Genomic DNA, 25,754 nt, shown 5'->3' with positions numbered 1-25,754 from the left:
TCAGCTGTGATGGGCAATGCAAAGGGATATTTTTATGTACCACCGGTGGGTTCCAGGGAGCCACCCATGCTGTAGGTGCACACGGAGTTTAACCTACATCTGTCCACTTGTAAAGAACCCCAGTCAGAGTGGGGCATGCAGTGTGGGCCGAAGCCCACCTGTATTAAGCACGACATTACCTCAGCTGTGATGGGCAATGCAATGGGATATTTTTATGTACCGCCGGTGGCTTCCTGGCACCCACCCATGCTGTGGGTCCACAGGGAGTTGTTACTACATCTGTCCACTTGTAAAGAACCCCAGTCTGACTGGGGCATGCAGTGTGGGCCGAAGCCCACCTGCATTAACCACAACATTACCTCAGCTGTGATGGGCAATGCAATGGGATATTTTTATGTACCACCGGTGGGTTCCAGGGAGCCACCCATGCTGTAGGTGCACACGGAGTTTAACCTACATCTGTCCACTTGCAAAGAACCCCAGTCAGACTGGGGCATGCAATGTGGGCCGAAGCCCACCTGTATTAAGCACGACATTACCTCAGCTGTGATGGGCACTGCAATGGGATACATTTATGTACAGCGGGTGGGTTCCAGGGAGCCACCCATGCTGTGGGTGCACACGCAATTCCCATTGCGGAGTTGTACCTGCCTGTGACTATTTATAAAAAAACACGGTCTGACTGGGGCATGCAGACACCTTGACAGAATGAATAGTGTGTGGCACATAGGTTCCCCATTGCTATGCCCACGTGTGCAGCTCCAGATGGAGGTGGCACAGGATTGGATTTCTCATTGCTTCTGTACAGCATTGTGGACTATCGCCCCGCCCCTTTTATGGGGGGGTCGCTGCCTAGCCATGCCAACCCTCTGCAGTTTGTGCCTGCTTTTCCTCTGGCAGATGCACTTATAAATAGACATGAGGGTGGCGTGGCATGAGGGCAGCTGAAGGCTGGGCAGGGACAATTTGGTGTACGCTGTGGACACTGTCGTGCGCGGGGGGGGGGGGGTTGGGCAGCATGTAACCCAGGAGAAGTGGCAGCGGAGTGTCATGCAGGCAGTGATTGTGCTTTGTTGGAGGTAGTGTGGTGCTTAGCTAAGGTATGCCATGCTAATGAGGGCTTTTCAGAAGTAAAAGTTGTTGGGAGGGGGGGGCCCCACTCTTGCCGCTATTGTGGCTTAATAGTGGGACCTGTGAACTTGAGATGCAGCCCAACATGTAGCCCCTCGCCTGCCCTATCCGTTGCTGTGTCGTTCCCATCACTTTCTTGAATTGCCCAGATTTTCACACATGAAAACCTTAGCGAGCATCGGCGAAATACAAAAATGCTCGGGTCGCCCATTGACTTCAATGGGGTTCGTTACTCGAAACGAACCCTCGAGCATCGCGAAAAGTTCGTCTCGAGTAACGAGCACCCGAGCATTTTGGTGCTCGCTCATCTCTATAATTTACCTCTCACGGTGAGCGTTGTCAGATGAAAAAATAACACCAGAATTGCACTTTTTTGGTCACCAGTCTCCAAGAAAAAAATGGAATAAAAAGTGATCAAAAAGTCGTATGTACTCGAGAATAGTACTAACAAAATCTACAGGACGTCCCGCAATAAAAGAGCCCTCACACAACTGTCAACTAAAAGAAAAAAAAAGTTATGGCTGTCAAAAGATGGCGACAGAAAATATTTTAAAAAAATGTAATTTAAAATAAAAATGGTATAGCAAAAAAAATATATATGATTGTACTGACCCATAGAATAAACCTATCAGGTCATTTGTGTTGCAGTGTGTATGTCATAGAAACAAGATGAAATGAAAGATGGAAAAATTTAATTTTTTTTACATTTTACCCCACTAAGGATTTTTTTAAAAGTTTTTCAGAACATTATATAGTACATTAAATAGTACCATTGAAAAATACAACTCGTCTCGCAAAAAAACAAGCACTTAGACAGCTATGTCGATGGATAAATAAAGTAGTTGATTTTTTAACCCCTTAGTGACCAGGCTTTTTTGCTTTTTTCCATTTTTGTTTTTTCCTACTCCCTTTTAAAAAATCGTAGCTCCTTTATTTATCCATCAAAGTCGCTGTATAAGGGCTTTTTTTTTGCGGGAGGAGTTGTGTTTTTCAATGGCACTATTTATTGTACCATATAATGTACTGAAAAACTTTTTAAAAATTCTTAGCGGAGAGAAATGGAAAAAAAAAACACATTCCACCATCTTTTGGTGCGTCCTGTTTCTACGGCGCACAAACTGCAACAAAAACAACCTGATATTTTTATTCTATGGGTCAGTACGATTGCTACCATACCAAACTTATATAGTTTTTTTTTTTGCTGTAGTACTTGTATTTTTTTTTTTAAGATATTTAATTTTTTTCAATTATTTTCTGCAGTCATTTTGTGCACGCAATAACTTTTTTACTTTTCTGTCGACGTAGTTGTGCAAGGGCTCAATTTTTGCGCGATGTCCTGTAGTTTCCGATAGTATCAATTTGGAATACATACAACTTTTTGAACGCTTTTTATTGCATTTTTTTCTGGAAGACAGGGTAACTAAAAAAGTGTATTTCTGGCATTCTTTTTTTTTTTTTTCAGACGACGTTCACCGTGCAGGAAAAATAATGCACTACTTTGATAGATCGGACTTTTACGGACGCGGCGATACCAAATACATATTTTTATTTTATGATTTAGATTTTTTAGTAATTGATATGGCAAAAGGGGGGTGATTTAAACTTTTATAACTTTTTTTTTTTTTTACAATTTAAAAAACTTTAACATACGATGCTTTGATCGCTCCTGCAGTATGACGTAATGCTATAGCATTACGTCATACTGCTTTTTTACAGGCAGCCTATCAAGCCACCCTGTGTGGATAGCTTGATAGGCAGTCTGCTAAGGCAGCCCTGGGGCCATTCATCAGGCCCCCGGCTGCCATGACACCTGCACGGCTCCCCCGATCTCACCGCGGGGGCCGTGCGGGACCCACGAACAGCGTTCGGGGGATTTAAATGCCGCTGTCAGAATTGACAGCGGCATTTAAAGGGTTAATAACCACGAACGGCCGAGCGTGACTATTGCCCGCGGGTGTTAGCTGTAATAAACAGCTGACGCCCGCGCTGTATGGAGGGAGATAGCGGCGCTACCTCCCTCCATACACGTCCTGCAGCTGCAGGACGTAAAAACACTATAGGGTGGTCACTAAGGGGTTAAAGGGGGAGAGCAAAATCAGAAATGGAAAAAAATGGGCTTTATGGTAATGAAAATCGCCCATTCACTGGAGCAGCTGTGCTATAAAGAACACAGCTGCTCCAGGAGGAGAGAGCAAAGAAGCCCCACAGGGCTTCAAGATTTTCCCATAGCAGGGAGAGAGAGCAGAGCTATGAGGGATCAACCCATATCAGGGAGAGACGGAGGGGGGCTATGAGTTAATTCCCCATAGCTCCACTCTCTCTCCCTGCTATGGGGTTCCCCAAGGGATATTCCCATAGTGCACATAGGGCTGTAGGACTTTTCACAGAGAATTCCTATAGCAAATAGACAGGGGGTGGGATTAGAGGGTAGATCTCTCTAGCCCCATCCCCTCCTCTCACACTTTCAGGGAAGCCCACGGGGAAAGCCCTGTAACCGGAAAGAGGGGGAGGGAGTTCCTACTGTTCCTCTGCTGCTGGGGAATTGCCCAGCAGTAGGGCTGGAGGAATACCCTGCTGCTTACAGCAGGACATTTAAAAGGTGCTTCCCAGAAGCGCATTTTAAATGTCCCATTGTAAATTCCTGTCAGTCCCCTTGGGGATTAACGGAATCCTCGGGGAGTGCCATCATCCCCGCGGGGACTAACAGGACTTTACAGCAGGACATTTAAAATGTGCTTTTGGGCAGGAGGTTTTAAATGTCCTGCTTTAAGCAGTGGGGAATCTATTCCCTGCACAGGAGTTTCCATAAACTAGGTACAACAACAAAAATGTTGGGGGTGGGGGTGGGGGGGGGACCATTTATTTTTAAAACTTGGATTTCAGGATGTTGGAATAATTTTATACATATATAGATTAAATGCAATACTATACAATATGAGATCATTACTTAGTTTTCCTAATGTGTATTTAGTCTGTAAGCCCCTGACCTTCTTCAATAAAGCTATTTTAATAAGGAAACCGTTCATGGTAAGGTTAGTGTGTCTGGAGAAACAACCTTTGGACCCCTTATCTTAAGGCCCATTTAGACACAACGATAATCACTCAAAAGATGTCGCTCAAGTGACTTTTGAGCGATCATCACTGTGTCATTTACAGTGCAAGATGATCACTCAAGATGAGCTATCACCTTGTACTGCCAGCGGAGGATGCAGAAGACAAGCGGGGTGTTCCCGCTTGTCTTCTGCATACAGCTGCTCCCCCGCTCCGAGCGCCCGGCTGTTATACAGCCGAGCGTTCAGAGCGGAGGATGCAAAAGACAAGCGGGTGTCAGCACTTTTTACTTGATGGGAACGGGGGGACTTTTAATTGTATATAAGCAGGAATGACCATAAAGCAGTAGACAATTGCCTTTTTGCATAGCTGGCATGTGTTAGCTGTGTATATATGTATTGTCTATGTATATAGTGGGGGGAAAAAAGTATTTAGTCAGATACCAATTGTACAAGTTCTCCCGCTTAAAAGATGAGAGAGGCCTGTATATGACATCATAGATAGACCTCAACTACTATGAGAGACAACATGAGAAAACACATCCAGAAAATCATTGTCTGATTTTTAACGAATTTATTTGCAAATTATGGTGGAAAAGAAGTATTTGGTCACCTACAAACAAGCAAGATTTCTGGGTCTCACAGACCTGTAACTTCTTCTTTAAGAGGCTCCTCTGTCCTCCACACATTACCTGTAGTAATGGCTAGAGATGAGCGAACGTACTCGTCCGAGCTTGATACTCGTTCGAGTATTAGCATGTTCGAGATGCTCGTTACGAGTACCACGTGATGTTCGAATTACTTTCACTTTCATCTCTGAGGCGTTAGCGCGCTTTTCTGGCCAATAGAAAGACAGGGAAGGCATTACAACTTCCCCCTGCGACGTTCAAGCCCTATACCACCCCCCTGCAGTGAGTGGCTGGCGAGATCAGGTGTCACCCAAGTATAAAAATCGGCCCCTCACGCGGCTCGCCACAGATGCATTCTGACATAGTTCAGGGAAAGTGCTGTCTTGCTGGAGTTGCTATAGGGAGAGCGTTAGGAGTTATTTTAGGCTTCAAGAACCCCAACGGTCCTTCTTAGGGCCACATCTAACCATGTGCAGTAGTGTGGAGGCTGCTTTTTGCAGTGTTGCACTTTTTTTTTTTTTTTTTTTTATATCGGCCGTGCAGAGCATTGCGCCCTGCAGTAATTATACATACTCCAGGGCCAGTAGTGGTGGTGAGGCAGGGACAGAAGACATATATTTATTGAATATAGGCAGTGGGCTTTTCCAAAAACATTTGGGAAAAAAAATCTATTTGGGCTGCCTGTGACTGTCCTCAGTGTACTGGGTCTGTGCTGGGTGTAGTTGTCCTCCTAATTCATACGCAGCCAGCTAAGTGTTACAGCAGGCTTGCACAAAATTATTTCCTGGCTCTGCTGTGCGTTCCGTAAGCGAAGTCAGCCTCCAACCACAGGCCAATAAGTGGCACATTTAATTACAGCGTTCTGTTTCTGCACTACTGGTAATACAGCATGCTGAGGGGTAGGAGTAGGTCTAGAGGACGTGGACGCGGGCGAGGACGCGGAGACCCAAGTCAGGGTGTGGGCACAGGCCGAGCCAGTGCGGTGGCCAGGGGTAGAGGCAGGGCCAGACCGAATAATCCACCAACTGATTCCCAAAGCGCCCCCTCGCGCCATGCCAACCTGCAGAGGTCAAGGTGCTCTACGGTGTGGCAGTTTTTCACAGAGACGCCTGACGACCAACGAACAGTTGTGTGCAACCTTTGTCGCGCCAAGATCAGTTGGGGAGCCACGACCACCAGCATGCGCAGGCATATGATGGCCAAGTACCCCACAAGGTGGGACGAAGCCCGTTCACCGCCTCCAGTTTGCACCACTGCCTCTCCCCCTGTGCCCCAACCTGCCACTGAGATCCAACCCCCCTCTCAGGACACAGGCACGACCGTCTCCTGGCCTGCACCCACACCCTCACCTCCGCTGTCCTCGGCCCCATCCAGCAATGTCTCTCAGCGCAGCGTCCAGACGTCGCTAGCGCCACTGTTTGAGCGCAAGAGCAAGTACGCCGCCACGCACCCGCACGCTCAAGCGTTAAACGTGCACATTGCCAAATTGATCAGCCTGGAGATGGTGCCGTATAGGCTTGTGGAAACGGAGGCTTTCAAAAGCATGATGGCGGCGGCGGCCCCGCGCTACTCGGTTCCCAGTTGCCACTACTTTTCCCGATGTGCCGTCCCAGCCCTGCACGACCACGTCTCCCGCAACATTGTACACGCCCTCACCAATGCGGTTACTGGCAAGGTCCACTTAACAACGGACACGTGGACAAGCACAGGTGGGTAGGGCCACTATATTTCCCTGACGGCACATTGGGTGAATTTAGTGGAGGCTGGGACAGAGTCAGAGCCTGGGACCGCTCACATCCTACCCACCCCCAGAATTGCGTGCCCCAGCTCGGTGCTGGTACCTGCGGCAGTGTATGCTTCCTCCACTAAACCACCCTCCTCCTCCTCCAACGCAACCTCTGTCTCGCAATCAAGATGTGTCAGCAGCAGCACGTCGCCAGCAGTCGGTGTCGCGCGGTGTGGCAGCACAGCAGTGGGCAAGCGGCAGCAGGCCGTGCTGAAACTACTCAGCTTAGGAGAGAAGAGGCACACGGCCCACGAACTGCTGCAGGGTCTGACAGAGCAGACCGACCGCTGGCTTGCGCCGCTGAGCCTCCAACCGGGCATGGTCGTGTGTGACAACGGCTGTAACCTGGTGGCGGCTCTGCAGCTCGGCAGCCTCACGCACGTGCCATGCCTGGCCCATGTCTTTAATTTGGTGGTTCAGCGCTTTCTAAAAAGCTACCCACACTTGTCATACCTGCTCGGAAAGGTGCGCCGGGTCAGGGCACATTTCCGCAACTCCAAGACGGACGCTGCCACCCTGCGGACCCTGCAACATCGGTTTCATCTGCCAGTGCACCGATTGCTGTGCGACGTGCCCACACAGTGGAACTCTACGCTCCACATGTTGGCCAGGCTCTATGAGCAGTGTAGAGCTATAGTGGAATACCAACTTCAACATGGGCGGCGTAGTGGGAGTCAGCCTCCTCAATTCTTTACAGAAGAGTGCGCCTGGTTGGCAGACATCTGCCAGGTCCTTGGAAACTTTGAGGAGTCTACCCAGATGGTGAGCGGGGATGCTGCAATCATTAGCATCACCATTCCTCTGCTATGCCTCTTGAGAAGTTCCCTGCAAAGCATAAAGGCAGATGCTTTGCACTCGGAAACGGAGGCGTGGGAAGACAGTATGTCGCTGGATAGTCACAGCACCCTCATGTCTATATATCAGCACGTTGAGGAGGGGGAGGAGCATGAGGAGGAGGGGGAAGACACAGCTTGGCCCACTGCTGAGGGTACACATGCTGCTTGCCTGTCATCCTTTCAGCGTGTATGGCCGGAGGAGGAGGAGGAGGAGGAGGAGGATCCTGAAAGTGATCTTCCTAGTGAGGATAGCCATGTGTTGCGTACAGGTACCCTGGCACACATGGCTGACTTCATGTTAGGATGCCTTTCTCGTGACCCTCGCGTTACACGCATTCTGGCCACTACGGATTACTGGGTGTACACACTGCTCGACCCACGGTATAAGGAGAACCTTTCCACTCTCATTCCCAAAGAGGAAAGGGGTTCCAGAATGATGCTATACCACAGGGCGCTGGTGGACAAACTGATGGTAAACTTCCCATCCGACAGCGCTAGTGGCAGAAGGCGCAGTTCCGAGGGCCAGGTAGCAGGGGAGGCGCAGAGATCAGGCAGCATGTACAGCGCAGGCAGGGGAACATTCTCCAAGGCCTTTGCCAGCTTTATGGCTCCCCAGCAAGACTGTGTCACCGCTCCCCAGTCAAGGCTGAGTCGGCGGGAGCACTGTAAAAGGATGGTGAGGGAGTACGTAGCCGATCGCACGACCGTCCTCGGTGACGCCTCTGCCTCCTACAACTACTGGGTGTCGAAGCTGGACACGTGGCCTGAACTCGCGCTGTATGCCCTGGAGGTGCTTGCTTGTCCTGCGGCTAGCGTCTTGTCAGAGAGGGTGTTTAGTGCGGCTGGGGGAATCATCACGGATAAGCGTACCCGCCTGTCAACCGACAGTGCCGACAGGCTTACACTCATCAAGATGAACAAAGCCTGGATTTCCCCAGACTTCTCTTCTTCACCAGCGGACAGCAGTGATACCTAAGCAATACGTAGTCTGCACCCGCGGATGGAAGCATTGTTCTCTATCACCATCAAAAACGGGGACATTTTTGCTTCATCAATCTGTGTATAATATTCCTCCTCCTCCTCCTGCTCCTCCTCCTGAAACCTCACGTAATCACGCCGAACGGGCAATTTTTCTTAGGCCCACAAGGCTCAGTCATATAATTTTTGTAAACAATTTTTATACGTTTCAATGCTCATTAAAGCGTTGAAACTTGCACCTGAACCAATTTTTATTTTAACTGGGCTGCCTCCAGGCCTAGTTACCTATTAAGCCACATTAACCAAAGCGATTAATGGGTTTCACCTGCCCTCTTGGTTGGGCATGGGCAATTTTTCTGAGGTACATTAGTACTGTTGGTACACCAATTTTTTGGGGCCCTCGCCTACAGTGTAATCCAATTAATTTTTTGCCCACCTGCATTACAGCTGACGTTACATCAGCTGTGTTGGGCACTGTAATGGGATATGTTTATGTACCGCCGGAGGGTTCCAGGGAGCCACCCATGCCGTGGGTCCACACGGAGTTGTAACTACATGTGTCCACTTCTAAAGAACCCCAGTCTGACTGGGGCATGCAGTGTGGGCCGAAGCCCACCTGCATTTAATCGGACGTTACCTCAGCTGTGATGGGCACTGCAATGGGATACATTAATGTACAGCCGGTGGGTTCCAGGGAGCCACCCATGCTGTGGGTGCACACGGAATTCCCATTGCGGAGTTGTACCTGCCTGTGACTATGTATAAAAAAAACGCAGTCTGACTGGGACATGCAGACTGTTACCATACAGTGCGGCATGGGGTCCCGCGGTCGGCGCGCGTCGCTCCGGCGTCGGCTCCAGCAGCCTGGAGCCCTGTGTCGAGGTCATCCCAGCAGCTTGGGTTGGCCAGTGGGCGGCGGCGTGGGCGTGCCCGCCTGTAGGGTGCCGCCCGCACTCCTCTGTGCTTCTTATACAGCAGTGGGTGGAGTTGCCTCCTCCCACTCTCCGTCCCTGGGCGGAACCTTGTGGTTAAAAGACTGGCAGTGAACTGAGCTCATTGCCAGTTATTGGTTCTGCATGCACCTAGCCAGTCTGTCTGTGGTTCCCCTCAGTCAGTCCCTAGTTGTCGGTCAGCTCCCTCTGCTCCCCTGTTACTCAGTCTGTTTTAGTTGGTTCTGTTTGCCTCTAATCTAGTCTGGCCCAGTCAGCACTAGTTGCTATCCAGCACCCTGCCAGTTTGCCTGTGAGTTCCATCTCCAGCCTTGTCAGTTTTGTTGGTCTGATTCATCTGCCTCCTCTGTCGGCACTCTGTTCCCCCCATTAGGTAGGTTCCTGCTTGTCAGTCGCCAGGTCCCTAGCCAGGGCAGGGACCGCCGTCCAGTTGTCCGCCTGGGGTTAGCCAGGGCCGAGGCAAGTAGGCAGGGACAGTGGGGGTGCGGGAGATCAGGGCACCCCAACTGGCGCTCGGGGGGCAGAGTGCCGTAACATAATAACTGGCCCTTAAAATACTGTTTTTCTTTTCATGGCGGCGATCAGCGCCCTCGCAAACCAGCTGCAAGACCTGGTGCCGGTGATCCGGGATTTGTCAGCTCGCATGGTGGCCCAGGAGCAGTGGGCATTGTCGCAGGAGCAGAATGCCGTTACCAGTCCCGAACCCAAGTGCCCTCTTCCCGAGGTGTTCTCTGGGGAGAGGAACAAGTTTTTTGTTTTTCAACAGGCGTGTCGCCTGTTTTTTCGGATGCGTCCCCGCTCTTCCGGCTCGGAGGTCCAGAGGGTCGGGCTCATAATGTCCCTGCTGCGGGGCTCTGCCCAGACTTGGGCCTTTTCCATTCCCGAGGGTTCCCCCTCCCTGCATTCGGTGGACTCCTTTTTTCAGGAACTTGGGGGGCATCTTCGATGAACCGGACAGAGTGGGGTTGGCGGTTTCTCGGTTGCTGGCGCTGCATCAGGGGTCGCTTTGTGTGGAGGATTATTGCTCCAATTTCAGACGCTATGCGGGTGATACTGCATGGAACGATAGTGCCCTGAAAGACGTTTTTATGCAAGGTCTCTCAGACGCGGTCAAAGAACTGTTGATCTCCCATCCCGTTCCCGGGTCCTTAAAGGAGGCTATGGAGTTAGCAGTGAAGGCAGATAGGAGGCTCAGGGCTGGGAAGCAAGATAGACCGACCCATAGAGTCAGGGAGGTCATTTGTCCTGTTCCCTCCCCGTCCGTACCAGTCTCTGTTCCCGAACCTATGGAACTGGACCCGCTGGACCCCAAGGAGCGACGCCGGATTCGGTTATTACATAATCTCTGTCTCTACTGCGGGAAAGCTGGACATCGGGTGATAACTTGCCCCTGGAGGCCTCAGCGTCCACAGTCTGAATCAGCAGAAAGACTTCCAGTCCTAGGCGACTGCAGGGACGGTCGCCTAGGACCTCAGGTACGTCCTAGACTTCTGATACCCTGCCAGGTTAGATTCCGGAACTTCTCCCGCCTAGGGCAGGCGTTTATTGATTCCGGAGCAGCTGCTAACCTGATAAGCATGCGTCTCGTTGAGCCCCTGAGGGCTGAATTTGTGGCGCTGAAGACGCCAATTCGTTTTGCTAGCATTGATGCTACTCCTCTTGCTTCGGGCTTGGTTCAATGGAGGACCCCAGTGTTACAACTCATGGTGGGGGGTCGCCATTCGGAAGGTCTATCATTCCTGGTGATGGAGAAAATGTCGGTAGACATGGTACTAGGGATGCCGTGGCTGGCGTTGCACAACCCCCAATTCGATTGGGCCACTGGGGAGCTAACCCAGTGGGGGCCGTCCTGCCATAGCCATCGCGCTCCCCCTCCCCCCTGCTCAGTCGAACAGAAGGGGTACCGGTCCTCTGGAAATCGCAAAAGGAGGGGTCGCACTGGGTGCCATAAGTCTTTGTCGAGACCTGTTGTCTCTTCGGTGATGCCCACCTCCGGTCCCCCGCCGCCCACCCTGGTCTGTGATGAAGTTGAACACAAGGCCCAGGAGGTCCTGGATTCTTGCCGGGGTCCAGGAACCGTACAATATTTGGGGGCCCGGAAGAGTTTTTTGGAGTATGATAGCTCAGATGACAGTGATTTTAAAGTTAGAGATGCCTCAGATTTTGAAGGCAGCGTCATTGGTAGCGAGGATGGGTCAAAAGACAGTGGCGAATGGTTGGACATTGACTCGGAAGACGACCTGAAACATGACGATATGTCAACGGTTGGCCCTGAAGGAAATGGGGCAGCCACAGACTACCGAAGTCATGGACCTGAGGATCAGTCCATGGTGTCCGCTCAGGAGGGTCACATTCTCGGGTTGGTACAGCGTTTTCACAGCCTTTGCCTGGATAAGCCTGGTCGAGTTTCCGGGGGCCCGGAGGTCCCCCGTCAGAGGGGGGGTAATGTTACCATACAATGCGGCATGGGGTCCCGCGGTCGGCGCGCGTCGCTCCGGCGTCGGCTCCAGCAGCCTGGAGCCCTGTGTCGAGGTCATCCCAGCAGCTTGGGTTGGCCAGTGGGCGGCGGTGTGGGCGTGCCCGCCCGTAGGGTGCCGCCCGCACTCCTCTGTGCTTCTTATACAGCAGTGGGTGGAGTTGCCTCCTCCCACTCTCCGTCCCTGGGCGGAACCTTGTGGTTAAAAGACTGGCAGTGAACTGAGCTCATTGCCAGTTATTGGTTCTGCATGCACCTAGCCAGTCTGTCTGTGGTTCCCCTCAGTCAGTCCCTAGTTGTCGGTCAGCTCCCTCTGCTCCCCTGTTACTCAGTCTGTTTTAGTTGGTTCTGTTTGCCTCTAATCTAGTCTGGCCCAGTCAGCACTAGTTGCTATCCAGCACCCTGCCAGTTTGCCTGTGAGTTCCATCTCCAGCCTTGTCAGTTTTGTTGGTCTGATTCATCTGCCTCCTCTGTCGGCACTCTGTTCCCCCCATTAGGTAGGTTCCTGCTTGTCAGTCGCCAGGTCCCTAGCCAGGGCAGGGACCGCCGTCCAGTTGTCCGCCTGGGGTTAGCCAGGGCCGAGGCAAGTAGGCAGGGACAGTGGGGGTGCGGGAGATCAGGGCACCCCAACTGGCGCTCGGGGGGCAGAGTGCCGTAACACAGACACCTTGACAGAATGAATAGTGTGTGGCACATAGGTTCCCCATTGCTATGCCCACGTGTGCAGCTCCTGATGGCGGTGGCACAGGATTATATTTCTCATTGCTTCTGTACAGCATTGTGGGCTATCGCCCCACCCCTTTTAAAGAGGGTCGCTGCCTAGCCGTGCCAACCCTCTGCAGTGTGTGCCTGCGGTTCCTCCTCATGGCAGACGCACTTATAAATAGACATGAGTGTGGCGTGGCATGAGGGCAGCTGAAGGCTGCGCAGGGACACTTTGGTGTGCGCTGTAGACACTGCGTCGTGTGTGTGTGTGGGGGGGGGGGGGGGTTGGGCAACATGACTTCAATGTTCGAGCATCGCGATAATTTCGTCCCGAGTAACAAGCACCCGAGCATTTTGGTGCTCGCTCATCTCTAGTAATGGCACCTGTTTGAACTTGTTATCAGTATATAAGACACTTGCCACAACCTCAGGCAGTCACACTCCAAACTCCACTATGGTGAAGTCAATTGGTATCTGACTAAATACTTTTTTTACCCACTGTTTGTATATATATATATATATATATATATATAATTATACACACACAAAATAAAAAGGCAGTATGCTTCAACTTGTGTCTAGAGATGAGCGAACCTACTCGTTTCGAGTAATTACCCGATCGAGCACCGCGATTTTCGAGTACTTCAGTACTCGGGTGAAAAGATTCGGGGGGCGGGGGGAGGCGTGGTGGCGCGGGGGTCAGCAGCGGAGAACAGGGGGGAGCCCTCTCTCTCTCCCTCTCCCCCCACTCACCCACGGCGCCCCCCGAATCTTTTCGCCCAAGTTCAGAAGTACTCGAAAATCGCGGTGCTCGGGCGAAAAAGGGGCGTGGCCAAGTAGGCTCGCTCATCTCTACTTGTGTCTGATCAAGACTCTAATTGGTAACTGCAAATATTTCCAACATAGGACTTTTAATACAAATATTTTGTTATCTATCACGTTACATGACTTAAAAAATCTTGATACATTTATTCATTATCTTCTGCACCTACAATTATATAGGAATAATGCATTAAAATGAGGAAAAAAATGTTGACTTCTTGGTGCATGGTGTACTTGTGTTTTCATTACAACAAGCTCATGTTTCTATATAAACACATCAGTACCTTGCTCTTGGTATGAACTGTTGTCGTAATCACTCATGTTCATATTCGATATATCGTCTGAAGTGTCTAAAACAATAGTAATAAAACATTGTAAGATAATGGATACATGAAAAAGTATATCTTCAAGTCTGATATAGGCACAGACAATATTATGGAACTGACATGAGCAGCCAGTGCATTTCCTATGATTTAAAGGGGTATACTGTTAAAATTATGGAAAGTATCATATAAAGATAGAAATGGAGTATAAATGATTTTTGATGGACACTTTTTTCCCATAATTGATTCAAAGATTATAATATAAAACCATTTACATACAGCAAACATAACTTAATGTGAAATTTTGGTTCACGTAATAATGTCATCGTAGATGCAGAATGCATAGATAGCATACCTGTTCCAGTGTACCATCCGCAACAGGTATTGGAAGCAGGGTGATGCCTCTATGTTAGACTGGTCCACACAGCTGCACCTTTAACCCCTTAGTGACGAAGCCTGTTTGCGCCTTAGTGACGGAGCCAAATTTTGGAAATCTGACGTGTCACTTAACATATCATAACTCCGTAAAGGTTTTGTATATCCAAGTGATTCTGACATTGTTTTTTCACCACATATTGTACTTCACTTAGGTGATAAAAATAGACTGATAGAACCTGTGTATATTTATTAAAAGCACCAATATTGGGAAAATTTTGAAAAAATTGTCTTTTTTTCACATTTTCAACTGTAATATCTTAAATATGTGCAAACATACTGTCCAAATTTTTGATAAGATATATATTTCCATCGGTTTACTTTATTCTGAATGCACGTTTGAAAACTTTTAGTTTTTTTTAACAATTTAGGAGACGTACAAATTTAACATTACTTTTCAGCATTTTGAGGAACACTTTGTTTTCCTACACCAAGCCAAGTTTGCAAAGACTCATAGGAGTCAGAATGATAGACACCCTTACAACTGACCCCATTTTAAAAACTACACCCCTTAATATATCCATATATTTTTACTAATATGTCATTTTAAAGACATATTTTTTTCTATAGTGCACATAAAAAAGGGATTTGACACCCCAAAATACATACCCCTGTTTCACCAGTGTTCAGAAACATACCCATTGTGGCCCTAATCTTATGTCCGCATGGACAACGGGGCCCAAAATGAAAGAAGTAGTCAGTGTCTTTCAGAACAGAAATTTACCTTGAAGGCCTTTTAGGCCCCATAGCAGACTTGTAGAGCTCTTGAGTGGCCAAAACCATTAAAAAAAACACACAAATGACCCCATTTTGAAAACTAGACCCCTTAACAAATTCATCTAGGGGTCTACTGTCCATTTTCACCGCACAGTTTTTGAATGAATTCAACCAAAGCAGAAGTAAAAAATTGTGATTTTCGTTTTTTTGGCAATTCTGTCATTTTAAAAACAGCTTTTTTTTGTACAGCACACATGAATGAACACTTGCACCCCAAAATGGATACCCCTGTTTCTCCCGTGTTCAGAGACATACCCATTGTGGCCCCAATCTTATGTCTGGATGCACAATTGGGCCCAAAACGAAAGGAGTAGTCGGTGGCTTTCAGCACAGACATTTTGCATGAAGGTGATTTAGGCCCCATAGCACACTTGTAGAGCCCTTGAGCAGCCAAAACCATAGAGAACCCCCACAAATGTTCCCATTTTAAAAACTAGACCCCTTAACGAATTTATCTAGGGGTCTACTGAGAATTTTTTTAAACCCTACAATTTTTGAATAAATCTAAGCAAAGCAGTAGGAAAAAATTACGATTTAAATTTTTTTGGCAATTGTGTCAATTTAAAAACAGGTTTTTTTGTACAGCACACATAGGAATGAAGACCTTTACCCCAAAATGGATACCCCTGTTTGTGCCGTATTCAGAAACATACCCATAGTGGCCCTAATCTACTTACAGGACACATGGCTAGGCCCATAATGGAAAGAGCACCCGTTTGATTTCAGGGTACAACTGAATTAATTCCAGGTCCCATTGCCCAATTATAAAGCCATTGAGCAGCCAAAACCCCAGTTTGAAAACTAGACTCCTTAACGAATTCATCTAGTGGTGTACTACACTCCCCCCCCTGTTTTTGTGGCAAGGGATCTTCAGGGAAAGATAGAGGATAAACACACCTACACTGTCAGTGCTGGTCCACCAGAGGAGAGAGAGAAGGTCTCAGACTACTGAAGTACTATCCGTTGGATAGCGCCGATCGCATTGCCGGGGGGGGGGGACTGCCCACTGCCTAGGATGACAGCTCCATGCTGTCGGTACCCTGCGGGCACCGACAGCATGGAGCTGTCACGTCCTCATCCAAGAGGGCTTTAACCAAAGAGGATGTATGTATTTACGTCCTCTAGGATTAAAGCCCACTTAGTGACGGCCCCATTGCCTTTTTACGTCTTCACTAAGGGGTTAAGCTCAACTATTTGCCTCTTACCTGTCACTGGAAACAGTCCCTTTTGGTCTCATCTGTTGGGAATTCCTTAATGTGGCTTTTTTCTTTATCTTGCTTCAAGCTCTTTATAGTATATGGACTGATTGTTTGACAGGGAGGGGTGTCTCCTGGCTGGCCATTAGTTCATGGTGTAAGTGTATTTAATCCGGTCACACATATCTGCATGCTTGTTATTCTCTTATGTTCATGTTGTAAGGATAAATACTGTATAGCTCTCTGTCCATTTGTCTGGATCAAGTTTAGAACTCTGAGTAGTATTGGTGACTGGGTCTGGACTCTGTTTTGATTCAGATGGGTGATGTCTGTAAGCTGCTGTTGGAGTCTAGAGTCTGTGTCCAGCCAGCAGTGCTTCCTGTTAGTGTTTGTCTGGATCCAGCTTGGAACCCTGAGTATTGTTGGTGTTTGAGTCTAGTCTCTGTGTTAAGTTTGATAGGTGCCGTCGAACTGTCAGTGCCTGAGCCTAGGCTTGGTATACTGGGTATACTGTCATAGATGTGTTGCCTGACTGTGTTGGTGCGCAGTCAAAGATTATACATTGCTGCTTGTGGCTGTGTCCAATCAGATGGGTAATATCTGGCTGTTGGTGTCTGTGTTGAGTTAGATGGCTGATATCTGACTATTGATGTTTGAGTTTAGTTCCTGTTTGTAGCAATAGGTGTATGTTTGACTGCTTGTAAATTTGTTGTAATAGTTTACTCCTTCTTGTAGATGATTTTTTTTTTTTAACTTTGTTTTATTTGTCAGACTTCAAAAATCACGGTACAAAGCATATTTGTATAGAAAAAAACATCATACAGAACAAAAAGTGTATATATATACGAGTATTATAGATGTATACAACTGTAACTAGAGCTGATCTGTACCTATCTAATTTGGAAAATAAAGATATTACTTTTTAATATTACTTTGTTTGCATGTTGAACAATTAAGTAACAGTATGGGGGGGGCTGGAGAGCCCGCGCCGGGTGGTCGCTCAACGCCTGGTGGAGAGATGAGGAGTTCAGGAAGAATGCAGATGGAACATAGAGAGGAGTAAAAGGGATAAAAGAGAGGGAAGATATAGAGGGGGGAGGAGGAGGGCAGAACCCCAGAAAAAAATCAGATTGATGACAAAGTGTGGCGGTTGATGAGCCAGAGGCCCCAGATCTCCTGAAACCTACCCGGACATCCCCTGTTTTTGTAGATGATTTTTTCATAGGGAATGACGTTATTTGTTAATTGTATCCATTGTGTTAGTAGGGGTGGGTCTGCGGCCATCCAGTGTAGTACTACCGCCTTGCGGGCTAGAAACAATATTTTCTTGAGGAAAATGCGCGTATATTTGGGCCATTGATCTTCCGGCAGTAAACCAAATAAAATTATTTTTGGGTCCAGTGATATAGAGAAAGGGGATAACAAGAGTGAGTTTGTAAAGGCGGTAATATCAGACCAGAATTTGTTAATAGGTGGGCAGTCCCATATCAAATGCCAAAAGTTTGCCCCTGGTTGGTGGCATCTATGGCATGAGTTTGAGGGAGTATTGCCCATTTTGTGTAGTCCGCTAGGGGTGAGATAAGCTTGGTGGATTATATAAAGTTGGATCAGTTTATTGTTTACGGCCGGAGAGACGGACAGATGGGATTCCATGATGTCAATCCAGTCATCAGTTGTGAGAGATGGGATGGAAAGCGTGGTTGGAAACCTGATTGCCCTCAACTGCAGGGTCTGGAGTTCAGACATCAGGTTTGGTTCCAGACATGAGATTTCCCTTCATACACCTGGTGGCACCACTGCATCATATGTATTCCAAACACTTGGTCCCATTCCCCTCCATCCGATGAGGAGTCACATGACTGAGTTTAGTTCGGTTGTGCCACCCATCCAGTGAGGGTTGGATAGGATCCAGGGACAGACTAGGACTTTGGTACAAGAAACGGGGCCTTCCTTATTTGGGTGATCGCCTTATTTTTAGGTAGGTTCTGCCATGACAAAGTGGGCTAGGGATTTCGGCCCTTGTATTACTGTTTGTTGTTAATGCATGTTGGCGTGGTACATCTTGGACTATACTACATTAAGATGTAACCATTGTCATGACCATTGTTTGTTAACGTTCGTGCAGTCCTGGTGAATAAGCCCTACATGAACATAATGTGCATCCCACTATTAGTTACCAACATTTACGTAATTTCCCTAAACACTACATGCTGTGTGAATATATTAGTGGCAAAAAACCTATGCTCTTACAGCCTACCTAGCAATATATATTTAGTTAATTTATGGACTTCGTAAGGATTTAGTTCAGCCACCTATTCCTCAATTTTAAAGTCTCTTTGTCTGTTTTGAGTGCATATATGTCAAAAAAGTATATAATTTATATAATTCTCTTTTGGAAGAGTATAACTATTAGGCTATTTTTTTGACTTTGGCAATTTTTTTTGAAATCATGCTTATTTAGCCAGGTATACCCTAGGGCTGCTACCTTTCTATACAATTTGAACATAATGTTGTCTTAATATTATGCACATAATATTGCACTCTCTTTTTCAATGTTGCAGCCATGGTTCCTCCTGTCTCCTCCAGTCCCCTAAATAAAATGATTGCTGGATTCTCAGACTACCCTATGCACAGTGTGCAAGGGATCTTCAGGGAAAGATAGAGGATGAACACACTTACACTGTCAGTGCTGGTCCACCAGAGGACAGAGAGAAGGTCTCAGACTACTGAAGTACATTAATAGGGTGGTCTGAGAATCTGGTGACCATTCTACATACATGAGGAGGAGACTAGGACTGTGAGGAACTGTGACAGCAGCAAAGGCGGGCACAAGGTATGTTAACTATACATTTTGTATCTATAGTGAATTTTTGCTGTGAATTCAAGGGTCAACAAATCCCTTTACCAAGAGCATCCACAACACTTTTCCAAAACGTAGTGGTTATGTGGCCTCACATTTATATATTATACCTGCAGTCTGGGATGCTGATCAGCAAATACACTATCTGCTTACATGTTTCTCTAAGAACTACTCATAGATACTCATAATAGAAGAGGTCAATTCTAGTTGCAGATTCTTTAAACCCTTTATGCTATAGGACGTACAGTTACGTCGTTCAGGGTATGTATGAAGGGAGATCGTGGGGCGAATTCGCTCCATATATTGCAGCTGCTGGCTGTTTCCTACAGCCGGCACCTGCCCACAACACATCCAATTAGCTGAGTGCCTCATCATAGCTGTTAACCTTTTAAAGGCCACCATCCATTCTGACAGTGGCATTTAAGTCCCTCGACCGAAGTTCCGGGGTCCTGTAGGCCCCCCCCCCTTCCCCCGCGATGAGATTGTGGGGGTTGCCGTACGGGTATCATGGAGTCTTCTGAAAGGCCCCAGGGCTGTCATAGCAGAATGCCTATCAACCCATGCCTGTGATATCGCTTAATAGAATGCCTGTCAGATTGCGGTATAATGTAATGCTATGGTATTACATCATACTGCAGGAGCAATCAAAGCATTGCATGCTCTAGTCCCCTTTGGGGACTAATGAGAAAATTCAAAATAAGTTTTAAAAAGTTTTACTAATTATAAAAAAAAATAAAAGGTAATAAAAGTAAAAAAAAATACATTTGCCATACTTAATAAAAGAATCTAAATAATAAAACAAAAACATATATATGGTATTGTTGCAACCGTGAAAGTCTGACCTATCAAAAAAATGAGTAATTTACCTCTCACAGTGAGCGTTGTCAGATGAAAAAATAACGCCAGAATTGCACTTTTTTGGTCACCATTCTCCAAGAAAAAATGGAATAAAAAGTGATCAAAAAGTTGTATGTACTCCAGAATAGCAGTAGCAAAATCTACAGAACATCCCACAAAAAAAGAGCCGTCGCACAACTATGTCAACTAAAAAATAAAGTTATGGCTGTCAAAAGATGGCAACAGAAAATATTTTTTAAAAAGTTTAATTTAAAATAAAAATAGTATAGCAAAAAAATATATATGAATTTGGTATCACAGTAATCGTACTGACCCATAGAATAAACTTATCAGGTCATTTGTGTTGCAGTGTGTACTCCATAGAAACAAGATGAAACTAAAGAAGGCAAAATTTCATTTTTTTTTCCATTTCACCCAACTAAGAATTTTTTAAAAGTTTTTCAGTATATTATATGGTATATTAAATAGTACCATTGAAAAATGCAACTCGTCCCGCAAAAAACAAGCCATCATATAGCGACATCGATGCATAAATAAAGGAGTTGAATTGAGGGGATAGCTAAAATGGAAATGGAAAAAAAAGGGCCACTTCCTTAAGGGCTCGTTCAGACAAGCATTTTCTTTTGTTGCACACCTATGTGCGCAAAAAATTGCGCTCCATGGATTTGCCAAATGCGAATGACCGAAGCTCTGTGCAGTGGCAGTGAACCACGATGTTCTCCTATTGCTTTCAATATGGCCAGCGCTTTTTCTGCCCCATTGAAAGCAATGGGATGCAGGCAAACCCCGCAGTGATTTTTCCAGGAAGTGCTTGAAATATAAGCCCTTCCCTGAAAATTAGCCCTATCTGCTGTAAAAAAAAAAAAATCACACAAATATATACATCACCTAGCAGCACTGTCAGAGCTCCGGGGCATCTTCTCCCTGGCTCCCTGACACTCTTCTGTAGCATTTCTTCTGACCGGGCATTTAAAAATCCCCGCCCCCTGAAAGCACTGCCTCTGATTGGCTGAGCGCTGTGATCAATCAGAGTCAGCGCTCAGCTGTCATTCAGTGGCTGAGCGCTGCCTCTGATTGGTCATAGTGCTCAGCCAATGTGATGAGGAGATGCCCTGTAATATCACACGATGTTACGTGCAGCATGGACCTTACCAATGCACGCATGTCCTATCTTTTGCAGGTGCAAGTATTTTACACCTGTAAAAAACGAACATGTGAACACTGCATAGGTAATCAATGGTTCTAATAGATGCAAATTTTTGTGCGCACATAGGCGTGCACAAAAAAAAATACGCCCGTCTGATCTCGGCCTAAGGGGTTAAGAGTTTTTTCAATCTTATATTGTAAATGATCATTGAATACAACTCCGTGAGTCATCTATTTTTGACAGAATGAAATGTTTTTTATAAATGTTAAAAAGTAAGAAAATGTTGATGCACCAATTTCTGATGTTATACTTGCCTTTGGCAAGACATTGTGGGGACTAATATACAATTTGACGAGGAGTCTGCAATTGAAGAAGTAAACATGGAAAACGTGCAGACTTTTACTGTTTCCAAGTGTTCCTGCACTGATGGCACAGTTGGCACTTTTGGCACATGCGCACACACTCTGCAGGAGTCATTAATAAGCTCTTGTGTGGGAGTTACTGTTCATCGCCTGTACAGATGCAGGCATAGCTAGAAACAGCCTAAGTAGTGACTTGTGTATGTAGTGACTGCTGTGTTATAGCTCGTGGATGAGGAAAGTGATTTTCCAATGTTTAGATTGGCAGCAGCGCTTCTTAAATTTGAAGAATGAAGATTAATTGCCCATCTCTATTTATGTGCCGCTCAGAGAGTAGATAGTGGCTGAACCCTTATAATTTAACACTTTCAATTGCACATTTATATTGCTTAGCAACTTAAAGCTACTTGAACTCGGGCAATTTAAAAGTTGCGCCTGAAATTCTTGGGCGCAACTCACATTGGACACCACTTAGACATCCCGTCTGTGTGCTGCCCGATGTGCTGAACACCGTACATTGACATGTGCTATTGTCATCCAAAAATTGGACAAGAATAGGATATGCTGCGATTTTTTTTTAAACTCGGACTATCAACCTGAGTAAAAAAAATTATGAATGCATACACCTATTCAAGTGAATGGGCCCAATAGCCACCAGATTGTCAGACCGATTTTTACTTAGATTACCGGGTACAAATGTATACATTATACACAGGCTGCAATGTTAATAAAAATAACATTGTTGGCCAATAAAAACAAGTAATATTTATGTACGTTTGCCCAGCAGATACCAATAGGACACTCTTTTCATATTTGTCAGGTCTATAGGGTTCTATGGAACTGTCCACAATCTGAGTACCGAGAGCCTGAGATGAGTTATGTACTTTATATTACAGCGAGCGCAAACTGCACATCGTAGTAGACTTGTACAACTGTCCATTACTCAAGTTGCTAAAGGTCATTTCAGTGTTTACCCACAACTGAAGCTTCTGCTGGCTATAAGGCTATGGTTCAGGAAGATTTGTGTGCTCAGCTTTGTTCACTGTCCATAATTTACAAGTAACTGCAGGAAAATGTTGCAGAGTTACTTTGATGTTTTCTGGGTAGAAGCTTCATAGTGTAAACAACATTGCAGGGAAATGAAACTACTACGTGGTGGGGGAGGGCGTGCTGGCGTGGGGCTGATACTTTAGAAGTCACAGTATCAAATGGTAAAAGCTTACAAAATAACTGATACTCTTATTTTCAGCCCAAATTTGTTAAGGGTGTTTTTCAATTTTTGTCACAATTTTCACCTGCTTTTCTGCATTTTTTGTGCAAAAAACATAGTAGCTAGATTTTGGTTGTGAATAGAGATGAGCGAACCTACTCGTTTTGTGTAATTACTCGATCGAGCACCGCGATTTTCGAGTACTTCCGTACTCAGGTGAAAAGATTCTGGGGGGGCAGGGGGAGGCGTGGCGGAGCCAGGGGTAGCAGCGGGGAACAGGGGGGAGCCCTCTCTCTCTCCCTCTCCCCCCCCCCCCCCCCCACTCCCCGCTGCAACCCCCAACTCACCCACGGCGCCCCCCGAATCTTTTCGCCCGAGTACGGAAGTACTCGAAAATCGCGGTGCTCGGGCGAAAAAGGGGCGTGGCCGAGTAGGTTCGCTCATCTCTAGTTGTGAATGAATACGAAAATATGATTTCTTATTTACATACTGGGGTTTATTTCTGGTATTTTTTGCATATTTTTGAGATCGATTTAGAAGTCATTTTTTGGAGCTGGTTTTCAAACACGTTACTGTACCTTAATTATACCCAAAGCACACAAAATGCTCTGTGTATGTCTTGTTTTCTGTTCTTACCTGTGTAACCATCGGAATTCTGTTTTCAATCACCACTGCTTTTGATGCCACAATCAATAGACATAATCACTTGAGTTCATGTATGTAATGACATGCCATGTCTATTGTGTACATCCAGTGCAGTATTTGGAAACCCATATGAAATGGGGTTATTTAGGTAATTACCATATTTTTTGTTAGATTGCTTTTTTTAGGGAGGGGGGGTTGGGGGGGTTGCTGTAGGAAATACTGCAAAGCACGCAGATCAAACTGGAAGTATACTGTACCACATCGATCATCAAACAATTCTAACTAATACCTATTATTAACATAAATGGAATTCTTATCACCATTGCAAGTTGTCTGTGACTTTTTTCTTCATTGGGAAGCATTACATTTGTTGTGCTGTGATGTCAGCAACGTGTTGCCGAATGGCCCTAGACTTAAGAACATGAAGCTATATACTTCTGTAAACTGAAGCAAACAGCAAATGATCATGACTTATTTTTTCAAGCTTTATGTAAAAATATTAAATCTAATGCTCTCCAAGAGAAAGGTTGTATATTTACTATGAGCAAACAAGTTACAACTTTAATTTTTCCAAGGCATATTGCAAAATAAAGCAAAGACTTGATTTATTGCTAGGAGCAATTGCAGTTTTTCCTTTACACTAATGTTTCTAAATGTGACCATTACCCTGGAATTAATGGGGCTTTAAAATAAATAATGAAACATTTCTGATATGTAGTAAGACAATTATACTGATGCCATTATGTCATAAGAGAACTTTTAGCTATACAATAGAAAGACAGATAATCAGCCCCACAATGTGGTTTCATGATGTCTTACCTGATGCTGGATGATCACAGATCCCAGCACAGAAGATGCTGAATGCACCAAGTAAGGACAGTGGTAGCAGCGCTGAGGTCTGCATGGCGGTACTATTTCCCCCTATTCCTAGATATTCCCTGAGAAGAGTGTGTAGACTGTCCAAGCAGAGCAGTGAATGTAAGAGTACTGATGGTATCAGACAACTTCTTACAGGCTGGGTGTAACACTCCTGCTGGTTAAAAGGGGAGGTTGTGGGGGAAGCAATCTGAATATTACCATATTAGTTCAACTAATTTGTTACTCCACCTCTTCCTATCACTCAGCAATATTGGTATCTCCATGTTACAGAGCATAGGAGAAAACTCTTTTTACAAACTTTAGTTTTTCAAGTGTTGCAAAAGTACTCCCGCTGCAGCCTGGCTGCAAAGCCAGTGAATGGGAGATAAATGACAACAAATCAGGGATGTGGTGTTCCTTTTTAAATTGGAATAAATAATCCATTAGTAGAAAATGCAATGCTCCTTATTAAGACAGGATTACATGTTCGTGTCCTACTTATGGACTCTTGATTCCAACTGGTAAAGCTGTCAAAATTTTTGTCTTTTATCTCCCATTCAAGTTTTAACTGTATTGCTGTCCTTTCACTTTAGATGAGAATGACTTTGCGAGGGCAGGCACACTGTTATAGGAGCATCGAGCAAAAAAGATTGAAAGCCACAACACTCATCACTGAAGGTCTTTTAAACAGCAGGTTTTTTAATCTGTATGGAATACAATTCCAAAAAATGGGAGTGGAGGAGAGGTGCAACAGAAAGCAACAGCTAGATGCATAAAGTAGTTCTAGCTACCGTATATGAAATATCTGTTTCTGTTGCCGCTTTTCCCTCCCCAATTTTTGTAACTATGTTAAAAAAAACTGCTGTTTTAACCCCTTAAGGACATGGCCTATTTTGGGCTTAAGGACGCAACGATTTTTGGCAGATTGTCATCTCCATTTTTCAAAAGCCATAACTTTTTGATTTTTCTGTTGATTCGACCGTATAAGGGCTTGTTTTTTGTGTGGTGCACTTTAGTTTTTATTGGTGCCATTTTTGGGTACGTAGACTATATTGTAAAATTTTTAGTTTTTTATAACAGGGAGAGAACGCACATCAATTCTGTCATAGATTTTTGTGGTTTTTTTTACAGCGTTAATTATGCAGCATAAATGACACAATCCATTTATTCTGCGGGTCGGTACAATTACAACAATACCAAAACTCTTAATTTTTTTTTAGGTTTTTCCACTTTTCTGCAATAAAAACCCTTTTTTGGAAATCTTTTTTTTTTTCTAAATCGCTGCATTCAAAGTCTTAGAACTTTTTTATTTTTCCATGGACGGAGCTCTGTGAGGGTACATATTGCTTTTTTGATCACTTTTATTGTGTTTTTGGGTGGCAAAATGCTGATGTTTTTTGCCGTGCAGGATAAAAAGGGTGTGCAACTTATTGTACGCGTCGTTACAGACGCAACGATACCCAATATGTCAGAAAGAATGAACAGTGAGAATAGCACCTTGTGGGTTTCAATAGATATAGACGGACATGAGAACCGTGAGAATTTACTCACCCGGCACACAGTGAGTTAACCCTGATTAGGGATATCCCGCCGGCACCCTCCATCCTGGATAGCGTATAAATTATGTCTTTGTCCCCTATCCAATAAAGCTGGAGAGACGTCCGGAGCCATTGAGCAGTCTGAAGTCCAGGTGCTCACACAAGTATTCAACCAGAGGCACCGT

The 25,754-nt window shown here is 45.8% G+C and overlaps 1 protein-coding gene across 1 annotated transcript in view; it reads right to left on the bottom strand.

The window, feature by feature from the left end:
- Window positions 1-24,147, bottom strand: part of LOC136627617 (proteinase-activated receptor 1-like) — a 52,089-nt gene extending 27,942 nt beyond the window's left edge. Inside the window, exons 1-2 of the mRNA XM_066602860.1 lie at window positions 23,993-24,147; window positions 13,648-13,713 (exon numbers count right to left, since the gene is read on the bottom strand). Of these exons, the coding sequence (XP_066458957.1) occupies window positions 13,648-13,713; window positions 23,993-24,077 (151 nt within the window). The 5' untranslated portion in view covers window positions 24,078-24,147. The remainder of the gene's footprint in view (window positions 1-13,647; window positions 13,714-23,992) is intronic.
- Between the last annotated feature and the right edge of the window lie 1,607 nt (window positions 24,148-25,754).

Source organism: Eleutherodactylus coqui, chromosome 5 (genome assembly GCF_035609145.1).
Source record: "Eleutherodactylus coqui strain aEleCoq1 chromosome 5, aEleCoq1.hap1, whole genome shotgun sequence".
NCBI lineage: Eukaryota > Metazoa > Chordata > Amphibia > Anura > Eleutherodactylidae > Eleutherodactylus > Eleutherodactylus coqui.
The sequence above is the reverse complement of the archived record's forward strand: the minus strand, read 5'-3'. Positions and strand labels throughout refer to the sequence as shown.